This window comes from Engystomops pustulosus, chromosome 5 (genome assembly GCF_040894005.1).
Source record: "Engystomops pustulosus chromosome 5, aEngPut4.maternal, whole genome shotgun sequence".
Lineage (NCBI taxonomy): Eukaryota > Metazoa > Chordata > Amphibia > Anura > Leptodactylidae > Engystomops > Engystomops pustulosus.
Window position 1 is genome coordinate 192,517,971 of NC_092415.1, and position 18,279 is coordinate 192,536,249.

General features: G+C 41.4%; 1 protein-coding gene across 1 annotated transcript in view; it reads left to right on the forward strand.

The window, feature by feature from the left end:
- The first annotated feature begins 3,730 nt into the window (after positions 1 to 3,730).
- Positions 3,731 to 18,279, forward strand: part of NEBL (nebulette) — a 66,596-nt gene continuing 52,047 nt past the window's right edge. The window contains 4 exon segments of the mRNA XM_072154194.1: positions 3,731 to 3,921; positions 4,066 to 4,180; positions 11,557 to 11,644; positions 11,731 to 11,802. Of these exon segments, the coding sequence (XP_072010295.1) occupies positions 4,176 to 4,180; positions 11,557 to 11,644; positions 11,731 to 11,802 (165 nt within the window). The 5' untranslated portion in view covers positions 3,731 to 3,921; positions 4,066 to 4,175.

Consider the following 18,279-nt stretch of genomic DNA (forward strand, 5'->3'; position numbering starts at 1 on the left):
TCTTCTATCTCCAGCATCCTATTCACTTTATTAGTGAGTGCTTTAGAAAGCACAAAAATGAGACCCAAGTGTACACCAACCATGAGTCTAGTTGAGCCACTCGCCTCAGGCAACATCGAATGCAGGAAGGTGGTAGGCAGAACAAGGGAATGATCAACCTGATGCTCTGTTCAAAAGTTAAGGAGTGTTGGAGAATGCAGAGCAGGTCATTCATCTATATCCAGCACCCCATTCATGTTGATATTGCTGCGGTTCCCATCAGAACGTGGCCCCCGTCCTTCCCATCCAATAATAATGTATCATGTTAGTTTTTGAGTATGTGAGTTTCCATGCAGTGTCTCACACTCCTGCTGACATCAGCTGTGAAGAAACACTATTTCCAATTTCAGATCCTGCTTCGTAGTAGGTCAATCCCCCCTGATGCTGCCCACCACCTTCCTGCAAATGGTGTTTCCTGAGGCGAGAGGCTCAACTGGACTCATGGCTAGTGCACCCTAGGCTCCCATTCTCGTGATGGGTGGGGGTTCGAGCAGTCGGTTCCTCACCAATTAGCTTGTCAACCTATATCCTGTAGATAGGCTTTTATGTGAAAACTTGATACAACCCCTTTAAGGAAATACCTCCTGAGAATTGTAGATCTTCATAGCATGTACTTCTCTTACTACATTTATCTTGTCTTTCTAACAATCCAGTTTTTTTGAAAATATTTCCAGTATTTTTGTAATCTAAGACAATTGATCCTGTGTGAGAGAAGCCGAAAGCTATTCCTGACCACACACGCTACAAATGTATCCTCACATCTAATGGAGAAGCCTCTTTTTATATTCATTCTACAAACCTATTTCCCAGGATCCTCTACTCTCGAACATTCAATTTAAGAAGCTTGGATAAGTTTAAAAGAAGGACCTTTTATTGTTCACTTGGAAATGTTGGGTATTTAACCAATGGAGTTGCTGCTTCCATTCTCATAGGAGCTATTGAAAAATGAGAGCTGAAATTTGGTTGGTTCATTTTTTCCGGTTCACTTGTTTTAGGTCTACATGGAATCTAAGGTCCAAGATGCCTTCCAAACCAATTCAAGTGACTTTTGTTAGATTGAAACATATGTTTGTGGTCAAAACACAGAAAGGAGCATGTTTTTATGAATATGCAAATCAGCCAGCAAGTGCATCAGGGCTGGAACACATTTTCCTCCAGAGGAGCTAGGAATGTTGGGAAGTGGTGGAAGAGGAGAGTGAAAGCATTAGCTACAACTTTGTAAATTGGCTCCACCCCTAAGACACTTAGAGGTTGATCTGAATATCCTTAAAACCTGTTTGGGGGCATTTTGGACCTGATTAAGGATGTCCAATAATGAGCATACCAATCATGTCTTGATGCCTACAATAGGAGTTGTATAATGACCACATCAGTCTATTGATAAGGGGAATGGGAATCATTTGGTTGGGGGAATCAGTGCATAAACATATAGCCAAAAAAGGGAATTTTTGAAAACTGGCAGAAACTTCAAATCTACTACACAAGCTGGTCCTTCCAAATTCTGCAAAACTACCAGAAGAGGAATCTATGAAGAGGCACGCCGGGTTCTACGTAAAACGTAAGTACTTTTATTCATAATTTATTAGAACAATATTAGAATACTATAATGGGTAATGAAATATAAGACTAACAGGAGTGCACTGGATTAACCCTGTATACCTAAAAATGTGTAATAAACAATTTGGTCACAAACAAAATGGCGACACATTTTTTGACTCGATAAAGTAAAGTATTCAGTCTATTCAACGTCCATGTCTGTAAAAACGTATCCCCAAATTACATATCCAGGGCAATTCTAACAGCATATGTCATAAATGTAGATTCCACCTATGGGTCCTGCACCTATTAAGGAAAAAGTGGTCTGCTTACCCCCTGGCCAAATGCGGAGTTTGCTGCAAAAGCACAGGTACACTGCATTCAGGACTATAGGAGTCGTGAAAATAGCCACAAGTAAAGTCTGAGATATTTTTGGTGCTCCAATAGATCTGATTGGAGAGTGGCAGCGCATGCGCCCCCTTGCCGCGGTGCAGGCAATCTGCATCCAATTATATAGCAGAGATGAAAATAGCCACACTCATAGCCAAAGCTATTTTTGATACTCCCATAGACCTGAATTGACAGTGGCTGCGCATGCGCCCCCTTGCGGCCCAGGCAAATGGAGAGTTTGACGTGCAAGTGCAAGCAATCGAGAATATAGCAGAGATGAAAATAGGCGTACGTATAGTCTTAGCTATTTCTGATGCTCCCATAGACCCGAAATGAGAGTGCCTGTGCATGCGCACAAAACTCTCCATTTGGCAAGCGTGCAAAAAAGGGTTCAATGAGGTGCTAGATGTTAGAATAAGTAAGTAAGCTCTTGTTTTTACACAACCTCAAAATTAGGTCTTTATGCCTGTCTATTAAAGGTCTTTGAGTTTTATCCATAATTTGGAGCAGTACTGGTTTTGTTCCCAAAATTATATTTAAAATTTAACCATAGACATTCCAGGCTGCCTCTATGATTGTTCCCCTCACTAAATGAATTCAGTGTGATCCTTCATGTTTCTATTCCAGCCAATCCACATAGGAAGAAACTGTATTCATGCAATTAGATTTTAAAAAGTTAGAGAATTTTTGTCAGTCATGTGACATCCTGGTATAAAAAAAGAAATATTTTTTTTAATTTCAAGGGGACTGAAATGTTATTTCTTACTGTTTGTTGTGTTCGAAGGTCGTAGATGTCTGACAGTTCCCACAGTTTTGTTCCAGACCTGGAAATGTTGTGGTAAGAATATGGCAGCCAAGCTGTCCTGGCAGACCGGAGGAGCGGAGGAGGAGCGGAGGAGGGGGTAAAGATCTGGCGGGTTTTGTATTGCACAAACATCTTATCCACAGATATAACCACAATCTTGATAAGTGCAGCCTTCCAGGCTCATGTGTGAAGCTATAATGTGACCCCCATATGGTTATCCTGATCCTACCCAGTGATGATCTAGTAAAACATCAGACACTTATTAAAGGGAAGGAGGGAATCTGCAAGAGTTTGATACAAAACATGGGCTGGACGGTGTTTGCCATTAGGCACTAGATCCTTTATGTCTAGTGCATTCAGTTGTGCAGGGGTTGTCCTCAGGAGCAGGTCATTGTATATAGCAGTGGGTACACAAGTGGTGATAGGACGTATTAGTGGAGTATAGGTCAATTATAGTATATAGCCGCGATGGGGAACCTATGGTAGGGTTGTCAGAGGTGGCACTCAGAGCCCTCTCTGTGGGCACTCAGGCTGTCACCATAGGATGGAGTTTGCCAGACAGGTTGGGTGACTTAAAGCCTCCTCCTGAAGTCCTGGGTAGCCCAGGATGTGCTGCCCTATTTCAAAGCTACATTTCCTGGGCTTCCGGGGAATGCAGGAGGAGCAAGGAGACAGTACTGGATTTTCATTGGACCTCCTGCCCTGCTCTTCTTCCTGTTCAAGGGGACCCTTGAGGGAAGCTACAATGATGATACAATGATACAAATTTCCCACTCCTTCTTTCTACTGTATTGGTGTCCTCAAGGTGCCAATACGATTGAAACCTGTGGCAGAGTAGGAAGTGAAAAGTTGCAGATTTAAATGGCACTTAATAATAAGTAGCCCAGGGCTACTAATATAGTAATCCACTACTGCACTCAGACAACAGAATGTACATGATGATGATAAAGTCCCTAGTGCTTCAAGGCAAATTATACAGGAAGAAGATAGGTATTTTTGGTCCAGTTTGCTGTGAAGGGTTATTCTGCAAGAAACAGAGAAGGCTTTGACTATAAATGTAATGGATCCTGATTGAATATTCCACCACTCGATCTGAAATCTCTCCTGACTCCGATGCAGAAGTTCTTGGTCATTCACAGTGTTGATGAAAGGTACAATGTAAAAAGCTGTATGCCTTTCTAGCTCAGGATACAGCAAGACAATTCCTAGTGTCTCGTAGCAAGAAAATTACCGATCCCAACATCCAGTTCCGTTGCCTTTATTACAGCCCCTTCTTCTTCATCTCCTTGTTCCAGTAGAGACATCAGAAAGCAGCCATAAGTGGAAAGGCAAGGACTGAAAGGCAATAATTGTCCTCTTCCTCCTGTGATATGGCCAAACTCAAAAGGGACACCTGGCAAGGTTGATGAGGTAAGGAAATGAGATCTACTTGAGAAAATAAGTTGATGGTTTCCAGGGGAATGCTGCCGCTGAAAGCAAACTCTCATGAGCTAAATGGGCCTATTGTACTGGGAATGTCCTTTATGCTCTCCCAGTCGCTCTGTTGAATTTTAAGATGCGGTGTCTTATTTTCTCAATCTGGCAAACTGTGGATTTGAAAGGCTTCAATTGTGCCATTGGCACTTTGTATGTTTCTCTTCTTGCAGTGGTGGATAAAATAGGACTGACAGAAAGCAGCATTGTGCCAAAGTACTATCATTACAATCACAATGATGACACTTTATTGCAAGACCATTTACTTGATACTTGTCTTAAAGTGTAAGCACTCTCCAGACGACGGAAATGAAGGCTACGCAAGTACCAGTCATGGTCAAGCAGTCGTCATTGAAACAACATATGGACTTCCCTCTAGATCAAAGATAAGACTTGTGACCTAGATTTGGTAAAACTGCCGTTTTGGCCATTAACTTTGACATGGTACAGCCCCAAACAGATGGAGAGTGATGTCTGGAAAAGTGGCAGAATTTTGGTAGGCAAGAAGTAAAATGTTGTGGCAAAAGTTTTGTTGGCAAGAACTAAATTGTGGTGGAAGTGTGGTGGGCACATACTTAAAATGTCATGGCAGAAGTGTGGTGGACAAGGACTATATTGTCATGGCAGAAGTGTGGTGGACAAGGACTATAATGTCATGGCAGAAGTGTGGTGGACAAGGACTATAATGTCATGGCAGAAGTGTGGTGGACAAGGGCTACATTGTCATGGCAGAAGTGTAAGGGCAAGGACTAAAATGTATCAGGAATGTGGGGGACAAGGACAATGATGTTGTGATAGAAGTGTGGTGGACAAGAACTATATTGTCATGGCAGAAGTGTAAGGGCAAGGACTAAAATGTATCAGGAATGTGGGGGACAAGGACTAAGATGTGGCAGAAGTGTGAGGGCAAGGACTAAAATGCAACAGCTGTGTGGGGGACAAGGACAATGATGTTGTGATAGAAGTGTGTTGGGCAAGGACTAAAATGTCTCGGGAGTGTGGGGGACAAGGACTAAGATGTTGTGATAGAAGTGTGGTGGGCAAGGACTAAAATGTAACCGAAGTGTGGGGGACAAGGACTAAGATGTTGTGATAGAAGTGTGTTGGGCAAGGGCTAAAATGTAACCGAAGTATGGGGGACAAGGACTTAGATGTTGTGGCAGAAGTGTGGTGGGCAAGGACTAAAATGTCTCGGGAGTGTGGGGGACAAGGACTAAGATGTTGTGATAGAAGTGTGTTGGGCAAGGGCTAAAATGTAACAGAAGTATGGGGGACAAGGACTTAGATGTTGTGGCAGAAGTGTGGTGGGCAAGGACTAAAATGTCTCGGGAGTGTGGGGGACAAGGACTAAGATGTTGTGATAGAAGTGTGGTGGGCAAGGACTAAAATGTAACCGAAGTGTGGGGGACAAGGACTAAGATGTTGTGATAGAAGTGTGTTGGGCAAGGGCTAAAATGTAACAGAAGTATGGGGGACAAGGACTTAGATGTTGTGGCAGAAGTGTGGTGGGCAAGGGCTTATGTGGTGGAAATCAGGTGCACATGGACTAGATTGTTGTTGTGGAAGTGTGGTGAGCCAGGGCTTAATTATTGTGATTGATAATTTGATTAAGACCTCGCCCAGTTTTCCGCTGCTCGGTCGGAAATTATGTCAGAAATACTTGTAGCCTTTCACTGGCGTCCCCTAAAAGCATTTCCCTTGTGTGGCTCACATCAGGAACTAGGATGGGACCAGTTTGTATCTGAACCAGACATGATCAAGGGTGGATTGGCCATTGATTGTTAATGGAGAGGTCCTAGTGGGACGGTCATGTCATGGGTGAGGGTGATAACGTGTGGGCCACTGCTTCTGTAATATGATGGTCCCCAATTACAAATGTAACAAGGTACAAATGATTTTACTCTCATGATGGCCAGAACAGAATTATTAGGAGAAAAGAAGACTTCAGCAGGTTGCAGAATACATCTAGGTCCACAGCAAGGAGAGTAATGACTTAGACCATATAAGATTTATTCATAGTTCATTAGAGATCGAGCCTTTCACTCTCTGCAGTGGTTAATGACTGGACTTTCTTTTACATGAGCAATATCATTCAATCAGCTAAAGCTTTACATTGTATCAGCGTCCTAAGGATGCCAATACGCATAGATAAGATATAGGGAGGACGTGGGTCATCATCCCACTTCTTCCTGATTCCCTGTGGTTCAGGAATTTTTTATTTTTATGGCGCCATCATATTCGGCAAAACTTTACAGATCAATCAGTCCGGGAGAATTGGAGGCATCCCAACAATCTTATGGAAACTGCCTTATCTTTAACACTTTAAGCAGCTTTAAGGGGTTACATTATTGTTAAATTCACCGGCTGTGTATAACCAAAAAAGATAATGGGGGAGATTTATCAGAAATTTCTGAGAGTTGAATTGTTCTATTTGTTCATGGCTTTCACTTGATAAACAGTGGTAGGAAAATGATTGTTGAGCGCTGATTGGTTTCCAGGAGAAACTAGAAAAGTTCTGCTCTCAGACACTTCTAATAAATCTCCCCCTACGACTTAGGCTGCATTCACACGACCGCAAGGGGGACGTATATACGGCCGACGTATATACGGCCGATATACGTCCCCCATAGACGGCAATGGGCGTGCGGCACCATACGGGAGCGGTACGTGCCGCACATGTGCAGCACCGCACTGCTCCGTGCCCCGTGAAAAAATAGGACATGTCCTATTTTTTCAGGGCATACGGCGCCGTGCGCCATATATCCCTATGGAGAGGGGCGGGGGTGAGCAGCGCTCTCCCCCTCCTCCTCTCCCCGCACGCTGCCGTGTGCCCGCAGTGCTACGGTACGGCGGGCACCAGTCGTGTGAATGCAGCCTTAATAATAGTAATTTCCCATGGAAAAACCAGAACATTTGTACTGAATCAAATTTTCTATGAAAATTGTGTAATTCCTCAATTTCCCTGTGGCGGCGCTGCAGGGAAATTGAGAACTTACTGATAGATCATCCCCCTGATTGCAGACGATCTTGGTAGCTCCGTATCACACGATCCCTTGGAAGAAATTTGTATCCAGAAAAAGATTCCTTCAGAACCTCCTGCCAAAAATCTGCTATAAACACTCAGGAATGACTTTCCCTGAACTGAATTCTCTCGCACTACTCAAAGTGACAAGCGAAAATACGGTAAAGCGAGCTAATTGCAGATATTATATTTTGCGCCAAGTTTGATATGAGGAACAGCTTTCCCCTCAGGCGGTCTGACATACGGTATATTTAGAAGTGCAGATATTGGTGTTGAACACTTTCCAATGTGCCTGGAGAGACGTATGTATCACTGAATTATTAAACGAGTACAAACACGATCAATGACATCATTGTGTCCATAGGAGGATAGGATCCCCGAACTTGTAGTATATATTATAGATTTCATATACAAAGTAGGTCCATGCAAATTGTGACCCCTGGCTCCGATTTATTAAAGGGGTAGGACACTTTACGTCATGTTTTTTTGTAACGTGTAATGTAAGGATATGAGGTAATTTACCAATATACTAACAGTGCAGAAAAGCAAACATCCTATTATGGTTCAGCATAATACAGATGGTCCCCTACTTAAGAACACCTGACTTAAAGACGACCTCTAGTTACAAATGGATCTCTGGATATTGGTAATTTATTGTACTTTAGTCCTAGGCTACAATAAACAGCTGTAACAGTTATCACAGGTGTCTGTAATTAAGATTTATTGTTAATCCTGGTTCTTATGACAATCCAACATTTTTAAAATCCAATTGTCACAGAGACCCAAAAATATGTTGACCGGGGTTACAATGATAAAATATACAGTTCTGACTTACAAACCTACGGAACCAATCTTGTATGTAACCCGGGGACTGCCTGTACATATTTATAATGAACTTATTATTTAATTGGCTGTAGGTTATTCTGTTGTAGTTATTGATGCTATAAAATATATATTAAAAATTCTATAGAAATCTATGACTGTTACTAAATTCTAACGGACTCTTCGCCAGTTATTTAGATCCCTCTCATAAATCCCATAAATCCCATTGATATGACATAAAGCCCGGACCATTACCTCACTCCTGGCTCTTGTTATACATTGTACCTGCTGACTTGGAATGACCTTCACGTTCTACGCTCCAAATTGGTTACAGTCGCTGTTTATATTACGGCTGCTGAAGCCAATCAAAAACCCAGCGGGCCTCACAATGGGACCGGCACTCGCACCACCCAGGAACCAGCATGTCAGGATAACTGGCTGCACATGCTCCTAGAGAGGTCATGCAATCCGGAATTCATTTTACAAGGATGTCTTATGGCTCATGGAGGTCGAAATAGATTTTTGTGAGATTTTGCAGCAGTCATCGATAAGAGATTGTCTATGTCTTGGCCATAGAGAAGACAGTTTTGGTTTAGGATGACGGTATGGAAGGAATGTCTACAATATAAGAGCCGGTTCACATTAGGGTTGCGCTTTCCATTTGGATTCTTCTATTAAAAAGAAAATAATACAAAGAATAATATAAAAATTTTATTATTGATTACATTGTTTTTAATTAAATTTTATTGTCTTGTGCCCCTCCTGTGAAATATTCAGGAATATTGCAATTTTTTTTTCATTTCTAATTTTGAGTTATGACGCAGGAATAATATTGTCAGGTGCCTTGTAATCTTTATGTACTAGCCAAATGGTGGTTTTCCTGGCCTGGTGGGTGGAGACCTAGCCAAAACTAGCCAAAAATAACTTTAATATGTTGAAAATTTGCAGCTGAATGACCCCTCTTTCCCTTCCCCTGACCCATTGCATCTACTTTGTTTTTTTGACTCCATAATGTATACCTCATAAGTAGTTTTATATTTACATGAATCTATATGGGAGTGGCTTAGCTGTGTGCCCTGCCCACTAAATTACTGGCCTTGGAGTCCTGAAGTCAGGAAGATTGCCTCTACCCGATGCTGTAATTTATAAATTACAAAGAGATAGCAACCCCAGAACAACTACTAACACTAAAGTAAGCAGCAGGACTGCTGAATCACTTGATGAACATTCAGGGATTATTATTAAAGCAGTAAAGGCACATGGGCAACCAACCCCTTTAAGCATTGCAGGATCCTAATATAGAAATGTTTCTGTGTATATCTGCAGACAACGCTTTAAGCTGATTTTCTCCAAATGTTCCATGCAGGAAGGTTATTTACCATATTAAATATTAACCTACCATGAACTTCTGGCTGCACAGAGAAGGAGGCATTCACCTCCTAAGTGCTTAGTTTTTCTGCAGAGCACGCTTCATTTCAGTGACTTGTATGATGTGTGCCATACCAGGCTTATCTCCCAGCATGCCACTCTAGTCCAGGCTATCACTCATGCTCGCTTTCATGCCTGGTCAAATACTTTTCTCAAACGTTCATAACCATTACTCTCTATATACTTACAACATGGCTACCACGGCCAATATACATTTTGTTATTAAAATTATTGTACATTTCAATACGAATTCCTTATTAGCTAATGAAACGGGAAAAAAATCAGAAAAACAAAACAAAAATGGAATTTTATATTAACATGTATGTTCCACTCTTCCAAAATTTTGCACAAAACCATGTCTTTGTGTTCTTTTTTTCGTGGGTGCATAGAATGTAATTATTAATTAACACCATCAGTTCCTTACATAGTGAACCCAAAATAAAACACTCTGTTTGGACTGGTTTTTCTCTTCCATTGTAAGGATACTCAGCAGCAGCTAGTGATTGGCTACTGCTACTGTTCAGGGTGCACACTATACAGAGGACAGGGATGGATGCCATACAATTGCATCCGCCCCCCCATAGTCTCTCCGCTGAGTGTATATCCTGCTCTCCAGCAGGAAGTGGGATGGAAAAGTTTTGCCTTTAGTGTTTTTTTTTAATGCAGTTTTTCCTTTTCCTTTTTTTACTGTGCAGATGCAGGCACAAAGGATTCCCCTACTTTCCAGTATAAGTCTAAGGCTACATTCACACTGCCGCATGGGGGACGTATATACGGCCGACGTATTTACAGCCGATATACGTCACCCATAGATGGCAGTGGGCGCACGGTGCCCAACGGTAACGGTACGGTGCCGCACACGTGTGGTACGTGCCGCACACGTGTCGCACCGCACTGATCCTTACCCCGGAAAAATATAGGATATGTCCTATCTTTCTCCATAGTACGGCGCCGTGCACCATATGTTCCTATGGAGAGGGGTGGGGGTAAGCTGCACTCACCTCCTCCTCTCCCCGCGTGCTGCCGTTGCCTGCCGTGCTACGGTACGGCGGGCAACGGGGGCAGTGTGAATGTAGTCTAAGGACACATTTAAAGGGGTTTTCCCACAAAGCAAGTTAAGCCCCCCATGTTCAGCCCCCCGTTAGCTCCATAGAGATGACTGGAGTAGAACACACCAGTCACCTCGGACCCCGTCAAACCCTCATTCTTGTGATCTGTGTTGGTCTCATCACTGAAACTCTTACTGATCAGCTAGGCCCGATTCTGTGGATAGGGACTAACTTGCTTGGTGGGAAAACCCCTTTAATGTCGTAGCTTTTTTAGTCTGATAAAAAGTCCAAGTTTTTGTTTTTTATTAGATTGTAAAAAAAAAAAACAACCTCTCCTCACCAACCTGTATACAGGCGGTCCCCTGCTTAAGGACACCCGACTTACAGACAACCCATAGTTACAGACAGACCCCTCTGACCTCTGGTGAAGCTTTCTGAATGCTTTACTATAGTCCCAGACTGCAATAATCAGCTGTAAGGTGTCTGTAATGAAGCTTTATGGAAAATCCTTGGTCCCATTAAAGCAAAAAATGTTTAAACTCCAATTGTCACTGGGGCAAAAATTTTTTTGGTCTGGATCTTCAATTATAAAATATACAGTTCCGACTTACATACAAATTCAACTTAAGAACAAACCTCCGGACCCTATCTTGTACGTAACCCGGGGACTGCCTGTATTTGCTTTTCATGAGGCTACTCCTATCAGGCCCGGACGGTTTATGTAAAATGGTGTTGTTGTTGAGGTCTTGAAAGTACATGGGAGTCAACCATCTAAATATATATGTTATCAGAGACCAGCTACATTGTGACGGCCAGCTACTTGAGCTATTCTTCTCTCTCTATCAGGAGGACTCTCAGATAAGAGCCGTGTAGCGCCATATACGGGTGAGCCCTCGATAAGTTTAGCACAGCTAAGGAGACCTCATCCTTGGTCCAGTTCATTGTCTCCACTCCCTACACAAGACCCTGACTGACATCTCATTGCTTTATAGCTTTATACACGTTTCTTCAAGGATTGTAAAGATGAAGGACCCCATCGTCACTGAGTCTGTGGTAGAGGACAGTGTAGAGGAGGAAAAGGTAAGTCTCCCCTCTGGTGTCTCCTAGTTTCTGGTAAGTTCTTATAGTTTATCTAAAAAAATTAACTGGTGCTTTTATGGTTCTAGGTTTTCCCTCATCCTGTGTTGGAAGACAGAAATGTTGAGTTTGCCAAAAAATGCAGCGAATTTATCAGTGATGTAAGTGACTAGGGTTTTCTTTGTCTCATTATTCATGCAGCTATGATTGAGGACCAGGGGTGTAACTACAGGGGTAGTAGCCATAGCAGCTGCTGTGGGGCCCTCAGTGTCAGGGCGCCCCGGCATCTGGGGTATTGGGTGTGAATATGCTGTATGTGTGTGTGGTGGGTATAGACTGATTTTGAATGTGTGTATATATGGTATTTTATGTATGTGTGTACATGTGATGTATATATGCTCTATATGTGTGTATATGTGATGTGTATATGCTCTATATGTGTGTATATGTGATGCGTATATTCTCTATATGTGTGTATATGTGATGCGTATATTCTCTATATGTGTGTATATGTGATGTGTATATGCTCTATATGTGTGTATATGTGATGTGTATATTCTGTATGTCTGTGATTATGATGCATGTGTGTATATTCTGTATGTATGTATATATGGTGTGTATATTGTGTGATTTAACAAATCTTTATATTTTTTAAGGGGAGGATGGGCCCTATTTAGAAGGTTGCTATGAGGCATTGCCTCTCATACTTACACCCCTGGTGAGGACAAACATTTTTGGATTGGTAGATTCAAGTTACATTTTTGTGTTCAGTAATGGCTTTAATTGAGTTGTGCAGCCAATGGAGGTTGTGAACCATTCACAAGACAGTTTAATGTCAGGGGGTCTACATTGAAGGAGTGGAAAGGGCTATTGCACCTCGACCAGGAAGACTTTGGAGTCTTTCCCAAATAGAGAATACATTCTAGTTGGGCTTTTGCATTGGGGTCTGACAGCTTCAAGTTTGGATCCAACCCCATCGATCCCAGGAATGTGAAGGGTGTGGCAATAGCCCAATTTAATGGAAGGTCCACCCATGATGTATCTTTAAGACTCCAACTGTATATCTTTATAGAGCTTTTAAGTCTGAACCTTCAAGGTCGAGCCTCATCTCTCCACTCAGTTAATATATAAAGCCTTGACATTCTGCCAGCATATGGAAAGATCATCCGAAGTTCTGCGTAACCTTATATTTCTCTTTTTATTTCTGTGTCAGATGAAATTGTATATAGGAGAGCAGTGTAAACCTCGGCAGGCAATGGCTTCTCGCTGTATTACTGTAATGCGGTGTCAGTAATTAATAGCTCAGGGGAGGCCTATGTCGTAGTATTTCAGGTGTGAAAGGAATGTAATGTCCTATTTTATTAATTAGTGGATATTATGGAAGTATTGGAAATAGGAATAAGAAATGGGAGAAATGGGGGATACGCTTAATCGTTCAGGATAATGTCATTATTGTGGTCAAAAATTATAACTTCCCTTTAAAGGGAAACTCCACATATGAGTTGGATCTTGTTGACTACTGTACAGTTTATCCCGCTGTCTTTTAGATACAATAATTTTTGCCAGTAACCTTTTTTTTAAAACTTTTATGAAAGTTTTTCAATACAAGTTATGGGACAAAAGTGTCTCAGGGTCGTGATTTTTATAATTGTTTTTTGAGCAAAACCCCTCGGTTCAGTGATAACAAGATATGTTTGTGCATCAGTGTAGCTACAGTATTCTCAAGGTATATTTGCTTCAAAATGTATAAAAACAAATGGTAGATTTCCTTTTAAGACTGCCATGGGCCCTGGGCTATATGAATATTGATGGGGAGAGTTGGACACAAACATCTCATCCCATATAAGTCATCATACATAGCCCAATGAAACCTGGACTACACCCCCTATAAGACCTGTAATGGGGGTATGGTCGAGACAAATTTTCAAAAACTTGACAGATGAGCATGAGTCAAAGTAGTAAATATTCAGGTGGACTTTTTTTTTACAGTGAGCTGCATTTTAATAACAAAATATGGCAATTTGGTGAATTTTTACTCATCTGACACCTTTTTAGAACAGAAGTGCAGAACACTATTACAGGCAGTCCCCGGGTTACGTACAAGATAGGGTCTGGAAGTTTGTTCTTAAGTTGAATTTGTATGTAAGTCGAAACTGTATATTTTATAATTGAAGTTCTAGACACATTTTTTTCTTTTGTCCCAGTGACAATTGAAGTTTCAAAATTTTTACTGTAATTGGACCAAGGATTATCAATAAAACTTCATTACAGGCATCTTACAGCTGATCATTGCAGTCTGGGACTATAGTAAAGCATCCAGAGAGCTTTACCAGAGGTCACAGTGGGCGGAGGGGTCCGTCTGTAACTATGGGTTGTCTGTAAGTCGGGTGTCCTTAAGTAGGGGACCGCCTGTAATGTGAAAATCTCAATGCCCAGGCCCCCTGAGACTCATGGGAGACAATGGGGCTCATTTACTTACCCGATTGTAAGTTCACCGAAAGTGCATTGTCCGACGATAATGCCCTGTAATTCACTAAGATCATGCGTCCGATATCCTGCATGTGTCGCTTCCCCGCTCAGGTCCACTGGAGTTCACCATCTTTTTAGTGGTGCATGTAAGTGCTTGGGTTTGTGACAAAATTTGAATGTTAAATCCCGTGCTCAGTCCGAATCAGTCGGATCGCCCGGCGGCACGCCCCCATATTTGTGTCGCATGGAGGCCGGCACAGCTGCACCACAAAAGGATTGTGTATGCCAAAATTAAGGCAGACACCTGCTAAATACCTGTGCAAACCGTGTAAACCCCGAAAACAGCGCACAGTCTGATGAACGTGAGCAGCGCGACCCTTAGTAAATGAACCCCAATAAGTCCATACAACACCAATACAATACAGCGAGTAGGGACCATGGCAGATCATTGATAACATCTACTCCCATTCTATGCAGTTGAACAACCTGAACTGAAAAGTTTGCCTCATCTAGAGTCATATTCCCAATGTAGAGGGCATAATTGGTGCTACCTCCAGCTACATTTGTATAACTTACTAAGACGCTTTGATCCTTTACCATAATAATAACACAAATAACAATAACTGATACAAAACCTCAGATTCGTGTGCAGAAAATAATGGGGCAGATCAGGTGCTGTCGCGTTGTCTCACGAGGATTCGGGTCTGCCGTGATACACCAACATCGTGCACCTGCATCGAGTTCCTGCATGTGTCGCTTCCGCGCCCATGTCCGCCGGAGTTCACCTTCTTCTACCCGGTGCTTGTTAGTGCGTGTCTTGCGACACAATTTACAATGTTAAATCCCTCACGTTGTCTGAATCCGTCGGGTTGTCTCTGTCGTGTGAAAGCAGGTGCCGATGCACTAAAATCCGATCGTCTGCACAAAAAAACCCTGGGAGAATTTGGTGCAAAACGGAAATCGTCGGGAACCCCGACGAAAATGCGTTGGACAGACCCTTAGTAAATGAGCCTCAATGTATTAGAGTATAGAAAAATTTTACATGGGACAAAAATTTTTTTTTTTTTAAATATTTTAACTTTTTTTATTAGATTAACCATGAAGAACAATAAAAAAGACAATTTTACAATCCATTGTATGAGACAACAATTAGTCTATACATTAAAAAAAAAAAAAAAAAATTACAATTGCTATCTATACAGATGCAGATGCTATAATCTTCCTTTGTTTGTATATTGTGCCCTTATCCCTCCTGTCCCACGTTCCCCCTCTAATTTTGGTCTTACATCCTATTTCTTTATAAGTACGGTATCAATTTTAACTTTGACTCTCTGTGTTCATATCCATATATCCCAAGCCGAAAAAAAATGTTTTTTGTTTGTAACCCCCCCCCCGTCATACATAAATAATTCATAATTTTTTAGCTTGTTCATCCCCAATATTACTCTTTCTATTTCTGGTGGACGATTTGTTTTCCAGTTATTTTGAAGCTCTAGCCTGGCTATAGAATATAACCTGAAAAGAATACCTTTAATATCACTAGCCAAAGACACGTTTTTCTCTATTATGTTAAAAAGAAAAATCTCTGGGGAGGCAGCAAGTTTAATCTTACACCGTCTCTGAAACAGTCCAATCACCTGTGCCCAGAAATCTGTAACAATTGGACAGTGCCACCAGAGATGGAGAAGATTTGCTTGTTCCCCGCACCCACTCCAGCATTCGTTTGATGTGCTGTTGTAAATATTTGCTAATCTATTAGGTGCTAAATGCCATCTCAAGAGGTTTTTGAGATAGCATTCGCTGTGGTTTAAGCACAGCAAACTATTTTGGACTCTTTTTCCCATTTTTGCATATATGTTAGTTTCGTATTTGCAGGGTTGGGGGAGTTCAAATCCCCATATGCGATTGAGATTCCACCTTTCCATTTGTTTTTTCCCTCCAAAAATTTTATGAAGGGTGTCCTAGCTACATTGTTAGTGTGCAATTTCCTTTGTATTCGTTGCAGGAACGACGTCATTTTCTTATAGTTAAAGAATTCACCCTTGAAGATGCTATGTGTGTTACAGACATCTTCAAAGGACATGATTATATCTCCTCGGAAAAGATCGGCCAAAGAAGAAATGCCAGCAACTTTCCATTTTTCTGCTGGGAAGTCTGTAAGGCACAGGCTGAGAGCATCCATATCAACTTCCTGCCTAGCCAGATATATATCCGACCTACTAGAGTAATAATCGCGCCAAGCTGTTATCATTGCCTTAGTGCTGTCAAGCATCAGCCCATGCATATTATAACCAAGCCAGTCGGCTACAATTAGATTTTTCAGTGTTTAGCAAACGCTTCCTCTATGGTCGTCCATTTTTCCCTCTCTACACTTTGCCATAGGCTTTTTATTGGTTCCAACAAGGTGGCTTCCTGGAATCTTAATATGTTTGGGTGTCCTACCCCACCTAAGCTTTTCGGGGCGTTTAGAGTTTTTATTAGGCAACCGTGGGGGTTTACCCTTCCATATGTATCTATCAATATATTTGTGAATCTTGTTTATGTCTTCTTTTGGGAATCTTAGGGGGATACATCTCATATAGTATAGTACCGTTGGCAAGATATTCCTTTTTACAGCGGCGATTTTATTTAACCAAGTTAGGCGGCATTTTGTCAGATATTTAATTATATTGGTTATCTTATTATTTAATTCCGTCAAGTTTTTCCTAATAATTTCTTTGAGGGAGCCAGCCAACTGTATCCCCAGGTACTGAAAACCTTCTGGGGACCATATATATGGGAAGTTTTCTTTAATTTTTTTTTCTAACGCCGTGGTGCCGTTTATTAATAACAGTTTGCTTTTGCTTTCATTAATTTTATAATATGATACAAGGGAATATAAATTAACTACCTTTTTAAAGGCGGCCAGGGAAACGGTTGGCTCCTCGCATGAAATAATTATGTCGTCGGCGTATAAACCTATTGAGTGCCTATCTCCCTTGATATTTACCCCTCTAATGTCTTTATTTGTTCTCACAGCCTGTGCCAGGGGTTCTATAAAGATATTAAATAACAAGGGAGATAGCGGGCATCCTTGACGGACACCGTTAGTAATCTTAAATTTCTCTGAACAAAACCCCAGGCCGCTTATAAAGGCCACCGGGCAACTATACATGGACATTATCATACCAATGAAAATTGTTGGGAAACCAAATTTTGTCAATGTTATTTCCAGGAAGCCCCAGTGCACTCTGTCGAACACTTTTTTGGCGTCGATGGACAGCAGTACACATGGTATCTATCACTTGGATTAGATCGATTAGATTTACATGGGACAAAAAATTACTGGCCCTAAGTAAGTGGCCATGGGTTAAAATAACATTACTTTTTGTGATGTTTATGGGTCGTTGTCACCTTAGGATAACCTTTAAGGCCTGGCGGTCATAAGAAATAAGGGGTTCAAGTCCTTTGGGAAGTTTCTTTGTGCTTTCTGGGTCCTATATATTTGTTATACTTCTATCAAAATAAATAAATAAAACACCCTAAAAGTGACTTGCAAAGTGTGATTGCACTGATGTCTATGTGACTTGTGTACAGTATTTGAAGCTATATATAGAAAGAAATGACAACACTGCCATCTCCAGGCCATAGGGAGACACAGAACCTCTGTGACGGCTGCAAAGTTGGGACAAAAAGTTTAGGAGCACAAACCACGTACAGTTCATGCTTTAATCATAAACTCTAAATTAGCACTTTAGAAGTGAAGAAGACAATAATGTAATAGTTTAGTATTAATTGTTCAGAATATTTCTCATGTTACTTATCATTTGTTCTCGTAATGGAGCAAGAGGTTTTGAGGAACTGAGTTTGGGACAGTAAACCCACCTAATACTGAATTTCCTGGCTCATAATTGGCCATGTATCCAAATAGTGGTATCAATCATCCATAGGAAATAGACCATAATATCCTTCAAATTGGGTTGACTTTTGCAGTATATCTGAAAATTATTATAGTGTTTAATCCTGGGACCGACTGGTCTTTTGGTATTCTTCTGGGCCAGTCCGACCCTGATCATAACACATATCCATGCTGAAATTCATTGACTGCTCAAATAATAAACACTTACTAACCCGGAGCCGGACTGGCCCCTTTAATACCGCATACCCCAAATATAAATAACCACACAGAA